Genomic DNA, 10,480 nt, shown 5'->3' with positions numbered 1-10,480 from the left:
ATAACCTAACAGTGCGCGCTCACTGAAAGGCATGTACACTAGCAGCAAACAGTGACAGGGTGGGGTCACACTGTCACAAACCTCCTTCAGTGTATTTCACCTCTCTCCATGCATCAATAACAACCCCCCCCCCCACACACACACACACCTGCTAAGATATCCTTGTCTATAATGTTCAATTTGCACATCCTTTCTCAACACATGACAACACTTCACCCTGTCTTCATGCAGACCTCCAGTCCAGTCCGTCCATGCCTGCCATCGTCAACCTGCTCTTCAACACGGTGTCCACCAACACCACCATCTCCTTCCACGTGGTGCTGCCGCTGGTCAGCGTGCTGTCTCTGCTGGTGGGGGTCGGAGGTCACCTCCTCATGTGGCTGGTCCTGATGAGGAACGTGGTGGTATTGATTAATTCAATGTATAGCCTACTACTACTAGTAGATTAAACTTTAAACTTTTCATATTATTATCTCGTTCTTCCATGACAAGCTCTTAATACAGACTGCCGACTCAATTGCAAACCTATTTCAAACATGCCGACTGTGTTTGAGTCAACTATAGAATAGAGTCCATGTAAGGAGTTAGCATCTCTTGTCACGTCTGTGTACACACCCGACAGTATAAAGATGTGTGGGGGCTCTGGTCTGTGTACACACCCGACAGTATAAAGATGTGTGGGGGCTCTGGTCTGTGTACACACCCGACAGTATAAAGATGTGTGGGGGCTCTGGTCTGTGTACACACCCGACAGTATAAAGATGTGTGGGGGCTCTGGTCTGTGTACACACCCGACAGTATAAAGATGTGTGGGGGCTCTGGTCTGTGTACACACCCGACAGTATAAAGATGTGTGGGGGGCTCTGGAGGGAGTCTCTCTCTGGTGTGATGACATCTACATTAACCCATTCTGACCTGAGATCAGATTCATACGAGGTTTCCGCCGGACACACACTGGTCTGATGAACCCATTCTGACCTGAGATCAGATTCTAAAAATGTCAGTCGCTCTTGGATTTTTCAAAAATAGCAGACCTACAAGCTCGTATCGCGCCACTCGGTGGCGCGATATGAGCTTGTAGATCTGCTATTTTTCAATAGCTAAAGCATAACGTGATGCCGACACCAAAATGGGTGCCCGTTCAGAATGGGATAAAAGAATGAAGTTGATTCCTGACATAGCAGTCCTGCTTCTCTTCCCGATCAGTTTAATTAACTTACAGTAACATCAAAACCTTCCCTAACAGGAACCCGCGGCGCCGCTCCAGGCCCAGCTCCGTCCTGCTGCTGAACCTGAGCCTGGCCGACCTGGGCGCCCTGCTCACCATGCCCTGCGTGCTCCTGAGCGCCAGCTCGCAGGGCTGGGAGCTGGGCGGCGGGATCTGCGTCCTGCTCGGGTTCATGACGTCGCTCACGGCGGGCGTGGACATCTTCAGCCTGGCCGCGCTGTCGGCGCTGAGGTACCGCATCGTCATGCCGCCGGCGAGAGCGCCTGCTAGTCTGATGCAAGTGTACGTATATAAGCCAACCAGAGGTGAGGTGCCGTTGTCAAGAGCATGATGAAACATTTAGGACCACCCGCTTCGAATGTTATCAACCATTACTACACGGCTTGGTTGAATGCTTGATTCTGATTGGTCGTTCGCCAAATTCAGCGGTCTGTTATTTCTGAATAATGACCGCTCCGTTCTATAACAGACAGCCATGTAAACACACACACAATTCAATTCAATTCAATTCAATTCAAAGGGCTTTATTGGCATGAGAAAACATACGTTTACATTGCCAAAGCAGAAAGAACAGTACAACAATACAGCAATACAAGTAAGACGCGCAAACGCGGGAAGCGAACGCAGCTCAATGTCACACAATGTCATTTACAGCTAAACATTGCTCTCAAAAATGCAAAAAAAACATTTTTTTTTATGCAAGCTACAAACAAGTGGCAGTTTCATTTTCAATACAAATAGAAGATATGAGTAAAAATCTCAAAGCAAATATCAATAGTGTGTAAATAATTCCTCAGTGTCTTGGGCAAACAAGACACAAAAAACGTTCTCCCTTTATAAAAAAGAGAATTCCAATGTAATGGAATGAAATGTCCTGCCCTAGGTACTTGGTTGCACGGCGTGTTGCTCATCACAAATAGCCAATTCATAAGCTCAAAGTGGCGTACTGCCATGCATTGCAAGCTCGTAAATCTGCTATTTTCGGGGAATCACAGAATCACACTTAGCCTACGACTTGACATATACTGTAGTGACATGCAGGCTGTTCAGCAGCCTGATGGCCTGGCTACAGAAACAGTTCATTCTACTGTACATTTGACAGGCTGTTCAGCAGCCTGATGGCCTGGCTACGGAAACAGTTCATTCTACTGTACATTTGACAGGCTGTTCAGCAGCCTGATGGCCTGGCTACGGAAACAGTTCATTCTACTGTACATTTGACAGGCTGTTCAGCAGCCTGATGGCCTGGCTACGGAAACAGTTCATTCTACTGTACATTTGACAGGCTGTTCAGCAGCCTGATGGCCTGGCTACGGAAACAGTTCATTCTACTGTACATTTGACAGGCTGTTCAGCAGCCTGATGGCCTGGCTACGGAAACAGTTCATTCTACTGTACATTTGACAGGCTGTTCAGCAGCCTGATGGCCTGGCTACGGAAACAGTTCATTCTACTGTACATTTGACAGGCTGTTCAGCAGCCTGATGGCCTGGCTACGGAAACAGTTCATTCTACTGTACATTTGACAGGCTGTTCAGCAGCCTGATGGCCTGGCTACGGAAACAGTTCATTCTACTGTACATTTGACAGGCTGTTCAGCAGCCTGATGGCCTGGCTACGGAAACAGTTCATTCTACTGTACATTTGACAGGCTGTTCAGCAGCCTGATGGCCTGGCTACGGAAACAGTTCATTCTACTGTACATTTGACAGGCTGTTCAGCAGCCTGATGGCCTGGCTACGGAAACAGTTCATTCTACTGTACATTTGACAGGCTGTTCAGCAGCCTGATGGCCTGGCTACGGAAACAGTTCATTCTACTGTACATTTGACAGGCTGTTCAGCAGCCTGATGGCCTGGCTACGGAAACAGTTCATTCTACTGTACATTTGACAGGCTGTTCAGCAGCCTGATGGCCTGGCTACGGAAACAGTTCATTCTACTGTACATTTGACAGGCTGTTCAGCAGCCTGATGGCCTGGCTACGGAAACAGTTCATTCTACTGTACATTTGACAGGCTGTTCAGCAGCCTGATGGCCTGGCTACGGAAACAGTTCATTCTACTGTACATTTGACAGGCTGTTCAGCAGCCTGATGGCCTGGCTACGGAAACAGTTCATTCTACTGTACATTTGACAGGCTGTTCAGCAGCCTGATGGCCTGGCTACAGAAACAGTTCATTCTACTGTACATTTGACAGGCTGTTCAGCAGCCTGATGGCCTGGCTACGGAAACAGTTCATTCTACTGTACATTTGACAGGCTGTTCAGCAGCCTGATGGCCTGGCTACGGAAACAGTTCATTCTACTGTACATTTGACAGGCTGTTCAGCAGCCTGATGGCCTGGCTACGGAAACAGTTCATTCTACTGTACATTTGACAGGCTGTTCAGCAGCCTGATGGCCTGGCTACGGAAACAGTTCATTCCACTGTACATTTGACAGGCTGTTCAGCAGCCTGATGGCCTGGCTACGGAAACAGTTCATTCTACTGTACATTTGACAGGCTGTTCAGCAGCCTGATGGCCTGGCTACGGAAACAGTTCATTCCACTGTACATTTGACAGGCTGTTCAGCAGCCTGATGGCCTGGCTACGGAAACAGTTCATTCTACTGTACATTTGACAGGCTGTTCAGCAGCCTGATGGCCTGGCTACGGAAACAGTTCATTCTACTGTACATTTGACAGGCTGTTCAGCAGCCTGATGGCCTGGCTACGGAAACAGTTCATTCTACTGTACATTTGACAGGCTGTTCAGCAGCCTGATGGCCTGGCTACGGAAACAGTTCATTCTACTGTACATTTGACAGGCTGTTCAGCAGCCTGATGGCCTGGCTACGGAAACAGTTCATTCTACTGTACATTTGACAGGCTGTTCAGCAGCCTGATGGCCTGGCTACGGAAACAGTTCATTCTACTGTACATTTGACAGGCTGTTCAGCAGCCTGATGGCCTGGCTACGGAAACAGTTCATTCTACTGTACATTTGACACTCGCTGTGTGGTATGGCAGTGTCCATGAGCCAGTTGCACCACCTCACACTAAGTTTAAACTTAGCCTATAGTTATTCCGGCCTGACGTCGAAATAAAAAAAAAGTCTTAGGAAATAATATATATTCAAAGATTTGTGCCTCATTTTCATGATATTTCAAAAATAGCAGACCTACAAGACGTACGAGCTTGTATTTTTCAATAGCTAAAGTATAACATAATGCTTAGTTAAAACACCGAAAGGGGTTCCCGTCCAGAATGGGTTAAATGGCCATTTAATGCAACTGGCTCCACGTCTCTGCATTTCTACTGGTACCAGGTAGCCCTAGAACGGCTCTTGTTGTTACATACAGTATGTACAGTATTTCACATACAAGAGCCATAGTACACCCTCCTTGATTTGTGGTAGAACTTTAACATGTGCGGCATAAATGTGATAGATGCTCCGTTTGTACTCACCCATTAAATAATTCCAAAGACGTGGCGTCTAGTTTTATATCCATGTGAAAGTTCTGGCACAAAACGTGTATTTAGTCAATTATCTCCACTTTTTCAAGAGATGCACACGGACATCTTTCTCTCCGGGCGAGAGTACAAACTGAGCATTTATCACATTTAGGTCGCCAATTTGGAACCCGACCAGAAAGTAAGTGGGACCGTTCTATGCCTCTGATGCATGAAAATTTACGAAGTATAATTAAATGATCACAGGCATTCTAGGTCTAGGTACCAGGATACTCAGACAAAAGACAAAAGATGCATGGCCTTCAGAAACAAAACAGTCCATGTTTATGCCCAATTTGCATATAAATAAAGTTTCATGTCAACATATTGCTTTTTAAAGCTATTTTTAGGACACAGCTGTGATCAGCCGCAGCTGACTGACACACAATGTGAGTGTATGGCAGCCAGAAGAGTGGGAGTGACTTTTTCTTTTCCACAACCCTTTGTGGCGCAAATAATGACATTTAAGATAAAGATATTTTGAGTAGTGCAGTATTCAGTATTCCATTTAAAACATTTATTCTGGCAATACTGCAGAAGAAACTTTATTCCAATCGAGTCCATGGCCAAATAATTCTGTTTTTTTTTCAAAAGTATTAATTTTAATTCATTGAATGCAGTACTATCACTTGTTTAATGAAAGATTTTCTCCAATCTGTATAGATTATATAACTCATATATACTATAATTGGGGTATTTACGATATCAATCACAATATTATGACAGAAGGGCAACCGTTAAGATCTTAAAACGCAAAAGATTCTGTCTCTTTCTGTCGTTCAGCGCAGCCACGGTGTCCGTCATCTGGCTGGTGTCTGTGACCATGGCTTTACCTAAGGTCACCTACATCCACTTTGACGGCGGTTGCACCTGGTCCGTGGAGCGCGGCCAGTGGCTGGGCTTCCTGGTCCCCGCCTTCCTGGTGTACTACGTGGCCCCTCTGCTCTGCATCGCCGTCCACTGCGGCCTCATCGTCGGTCACCTGCGCCGCTGCAGGGGCACGCTGGCGGCCGCCGACCGCCGCAACAAGAAGGCCACCGCTCTGCTGATCGGCTCCACGCTGGTGTTCGCGCTCAGCTGGCTGCCTTATTACGCGCTGGAGTTTGTCAATGTCATGTCGCCCGATGTTAGCTCGGTGGCCTCTCCCATCAGCGGCAGACCGGCAGCGAGTGTCGTCTTCAGTCCAACGCCGTCGTCTCCGGCGCCGTCTTCGTCGTCACCCACCTGCCCTACGGCGACGGGGGGCCAGGAGACGGCGGTGTCGCTGCTGTGGGAGGTGGCATCCCTGTCGGCCATCTTGCTGGTGTGCCTGGCGCCGTGCTGGAACCCGCCCCTCTACTTCCTCCTGTCGCGGCCGGCCGTGCACCAGCTGCGTGCTTTGTTCCTGCTGCCGTCGTCCTTCCGCTGCGCGAAGCACCGGCACGGGAGCAAACCGCGCCAGGGGCGTGTAGCGCCCGCACCGCCCGCACCACTCCCTCCCCCACGCCTATTACCACCACATGCCCTCATAACTAATGAGCACTCATTAACTCACCACACCCTCAGCCATAGGTTGACTCAGTGAAATTAACCGCCCCAAACGGCCCCCGGGCCAAACGGCCCCCGGGCCAAACGGCCCCCGGGCCAAACGGCCCCCGGACCGGCCAAAGAGGCAAAGCGCGCCATTGAGGGGCCGGCGTGGTGGCATCGTTTTTATTATTTTTTCCAACCAGGGCTCATGAGGCGCTTTCCCCGGCCTCATGAGTTTGTAGATCTGCTAAAAAAAAATAATCGTGAAAACGTATGGAAATCTTTTAATATAATTATAATTATTATATAATATATTATTTCACAGCGAACATTTTGAACTCATATCTTTGCTTCTGGAGGGTCCCCTGGAACAACACATTTTCAGATGGAGGTCAGCGCCAGCTGACCTCCTGGCCTTTGAGAACTACTGATATACAAACAGGTTTTTAAGAAAACTGTCGTGATTTCTACATTTTGTAGAATCTGGTCTCAGGCCTCAATGGGTTAATATACTGTATGTATAATATGTATAATATGTATAGTAATTTGTAGTCAAAATAGTCACAAACAAATATACACGCATCGACAGATATGATTCACACAATATTGCACAATATATATATATATATCGCCTAAACACATAGCAGAACAGATTGTGTTTGCTCAGACACATCGGATCATTCAGACCACACACAACCTCCCTGCTCTGTGTGAGCAAGGCTCTGATAGGTCAACTCTCTAGGGGAGGCGTGTGTGCAAGGCTCTCATAGGTCAACTCTCTAGGGGAGGCGTGTGTGCAAGGCTCTCATAGGTCATAAAACAGGATGCGTCATGTGCAATAAAACTGCATGCCAGGCTTTTTGTGTTTCTGATCGTCGAGTCAGAGTCTCTAAGCAGCTCAACAATCTCCATGCCGGCAGGTTGAATGAGGCTGTTTTTGTGTAAACCCCCCCCCCCCCCCACCCCCCCCCAAAAAAAGTGCGTGCCTGGAATGACAATGACATTTTAACACCTTAACAAAATCTCTGGGTCGCTTCCTGAGTACGCCTGGCTGGCAGTATCATTCAGTGTGATGTGTAACAACTTACAGGAAGACATATCTTGCTGAAATATTGCTCATACAGTAAATGATAATAATGGTGTCACTTCTCTGCATGAGTAAACGTTTAGATCCCTGTGTCTACAGTGTCAGCAAGTCACTTAATCCAACATGGCTCTGTAAATGTCTGTCTGCTTGTCCGGAGCTAATCTCACAAACTGCTGGATTGATCAGAGCCACATTTATTAGTAGACCGACTTACTGTAGTACCGCCACTCATTTTCTAACATCAATATGATGTCATAGTTATGCCAAAATATACCGCGAAAGCTCATGTGTCTTATCGTCATTACGGAATGATGGCTATCTGTCTGCAGTACAAGGCAGCTAGCTTTATAGTTCAAACATATAATGCCTTTCCTACAAACTGAATCATGGAAAGTGCAGAAACATAGGGCTCAGTTTCAGATAAGATTCACACGGGCAGACGCAAAGACACATGACTGATCACAAGCCTGGAGCAGCTGCATGCATCATGCATCAATGTCTTGTCGCTGCATGGTTTCCATTGACAATGAATGGTAGACTGCATCTTTGCGTCTGCCCAGACTGCATCTTTGCGTCTGCCCAGACTGCATCTTTGCGTCTGCCCAGACTGCATCTTTGCGTCTGCCCAGACTGCATCTTTGCGTCTGCCCTGACTGCATCTTTGCGTCTGCCCTGACTGCATCTTTGCGTCTGCCCAGACTGCATCTTTGCGTCTGCCCATGTGAATGCAACATAAGTTCGCGGAACCCAAGAGCTCAGAACTGAACAATTTAAAAAAAGAAAAGAAAAGCAAAAAGAGCAGATCTACAAGATCACAATGTGCTGCATCACGATACATGTATAGTGAGCTTGTATAGATCTGCTACTGTATCCTGTATGAGTTTGTTTTTTATGACCTCATCCCCTTCGGGGGGGAAATGTTCTGAACGGTTTCAGCTTATCATGGAAGGTTCTCCTATAGCCTTCGTAGAAATATCTCCTGAGATCTGAAGCCCATTTCCACTTAGTGTAGGAGGCTGCTGCTGGCACCTCCATGACAGGCAACGCCCATCCATCCTGGCCAACATAAATCCAAACCCCCCATGGAACGTTTTACACAACCAAACCACTAAGTCTCTTATGGGCTTTTTTATGACATGTCATCCAGTGGATTACCACCAGGAATACAGCACTGAAACCACTTTACTAGACCATAATACAGTGTGGTGAATCCACATGGGGTGTGCGGTGCACCATCTCTCTCTTTTAACCAATTCTGGGCGAGAACCCCTTTTGGTGTTTTTAGCATTATGATATACTTTAGCTATTGAAAAATAGGTACCGCGCTATGAGCTTGTAGGTCTGCTATTTTTGAAATATCGTGAAAATGTGGCGCAAATCTTTGAATATATTCTTTCAGAGTTTTTAACTTTTAATATCTTTGCTTCCGGGGGCTCCCTAGAACAACATATTTTCAGATCGGGGTCGGCGTCCAAAAACATATAATTCTAGGGGTTCTTGACATAGAAACATGGGTTTTCCAGAAAATTTTCATGATTTAGAAGACTTTTTTTTTAATGTTGACGTCAGGTCTAAATGGGTTAAAGGACTACCGGTATATCTAGCTATCAATATGTCATTGTCATAGACAAGTTTCATGTTAATGGATTTCCGTTTTAAATTTGCATTTATTCATGTTGTCTTCTATAAATCAGCACCTTATAGTGGGGTAGGTGCTAGATCATATTAGACAGGTGTCGTGTCATAGAATGTGTTGCGATTTTATTTACTTACTGTAAGTATTTGTTAAATCCAAGTCCCTTTCATCACATGCAGAAATGTGTTTGGTGACAGGCAGCAATGGTAACTTTTGGGTTTGCTTTGTTTATGCATATATGATTTTTTTAAGTCGATCTTTTTCCAGGTATACTATACTGTATTTCCCACTTAAAATTTTAAATGTAAAACATATAACCACACAATATTTAGTGTTTTTTTTTCCATACTAAAATGAATCCAATTACTTCCTCAAACGTCAAACTGTAAGCTTTAGAAAATGGTCAGCAGTATTATCAAGTATAACGTGAGCCATGTCATCTAAATGCATGATTCTACCGTACGTACTAACCTTATATTGTACACTGGTACTAACCTTATATACTCTAAGGTACTAACCTTGCACAGAAATGCTTATTAAATGGATCTCAAAGGGACAAAGGGAATGGTCAAATTGCATCTTAACAAGTGCAGCCCATCTGTATCCGGGGTGGTTTAATATGCCAGAGTAAAGGGCATGTCATGTATTTACAGTGAGCAAGGGCCTTCTTTGACAAATTGACTTTCAGCAAGTAATTGGATTTTTTCTTTTTGTTCTAGGGCAGGCTATTCATGTTGAAACTTGGGCAAAGCAGGGAGTGAAAATGGTTCTGTTTGAAGTGTGAACTGGAAGATTAGATAATGGGTTTGTTTTGCATTGGTGTAAATGGAGATGGATAGCCTTGTGTGTGCATGCACGCACACACACACACACACACACACACACACACACACACACACACACACACACACACACACACACACACACACACACACACACACACACACACACACACACACACACACACACACACACACACACACACACACACACACACGCACATGCAGTTATCAGTATATGTCACTACAGTGTACACAGATAATAATTCAACAATTCTGTTGACAACCAAGACCTTGGAATGGCAGCTCGCACAAGTGAGAATCACATTTACTCTCTGATCTTCTCGTTGTCAGCTATCTCAGTTAGTCTTGCCACACTGGCCAGACAATTAGATACAGTACGTAGATATCGAACGTCTGTAACACCATTTAAAAGTAGTTAAGGACCGCCACATTAGACAACAAAAAGGCTTGCGATTCAGACCCTGCAACGCTGGAAGCAGGGCTTGACATTAAGGCTTGTCCTGAGTAGTGGAGAGAGACACTATGAGCCAGCTGTGCTCTTGTCTTTAAAGAAATGTAAGTAGGAGGCTTGACACAATAGAGTGTGTTTGACCTCATCATCATACCCGTAAGTTATGCAGGAACGCAGGCCTACTGAGTGGCAAAAAAACCCATCCAAACACAAAAGTCCTAGATCTGATTGCATTAAATTACGTTAAACTCACTTTGCCACTCGATTTGAC

The 10,480-nt window shown here is 45.7% G+C and overlaps 1 protein-coding gene across 1 annotated transcript; it reads left to right on the top strand.

The window, feature by feature from the left end:
- Positions 1–251: 251 nt before the first annotated feature.
- Positions 252–6,287, top strand: LOC310871103 (somatostatin receptor type 5; the record flags this gene model as incomplete). The annotated part of the gene is made up of 3 exons (XM_083782592.1): positions 252–398; positions 1,251–1,510; positions 5,507–6,287. 3 exons carry the CDS (start codon positions 252–254, stop codon positions 6,285–6,287), a joined length of 1,188 nt encoding a protein of 395 aa, XP_083638718.1.
- Between the last annotated feature and the right edge of the window lie 4,193 nt (positions 6,288–10,480).

This window comes from Protomyctophum parallelum, assembly GCF_964188405.1.
Source record: "Protomyctophum parallelum genome assembly, chromosome: 14".
NCBI lineage: Eukaryota > Metazoa > Chordata > Actinopteri > Myctophiformes > Myctophidae > Protomyctophum > Protomyctophum parallelum.
This window is presented reverse-complemented; position numbering and strand designations above follow the sequence as displayed.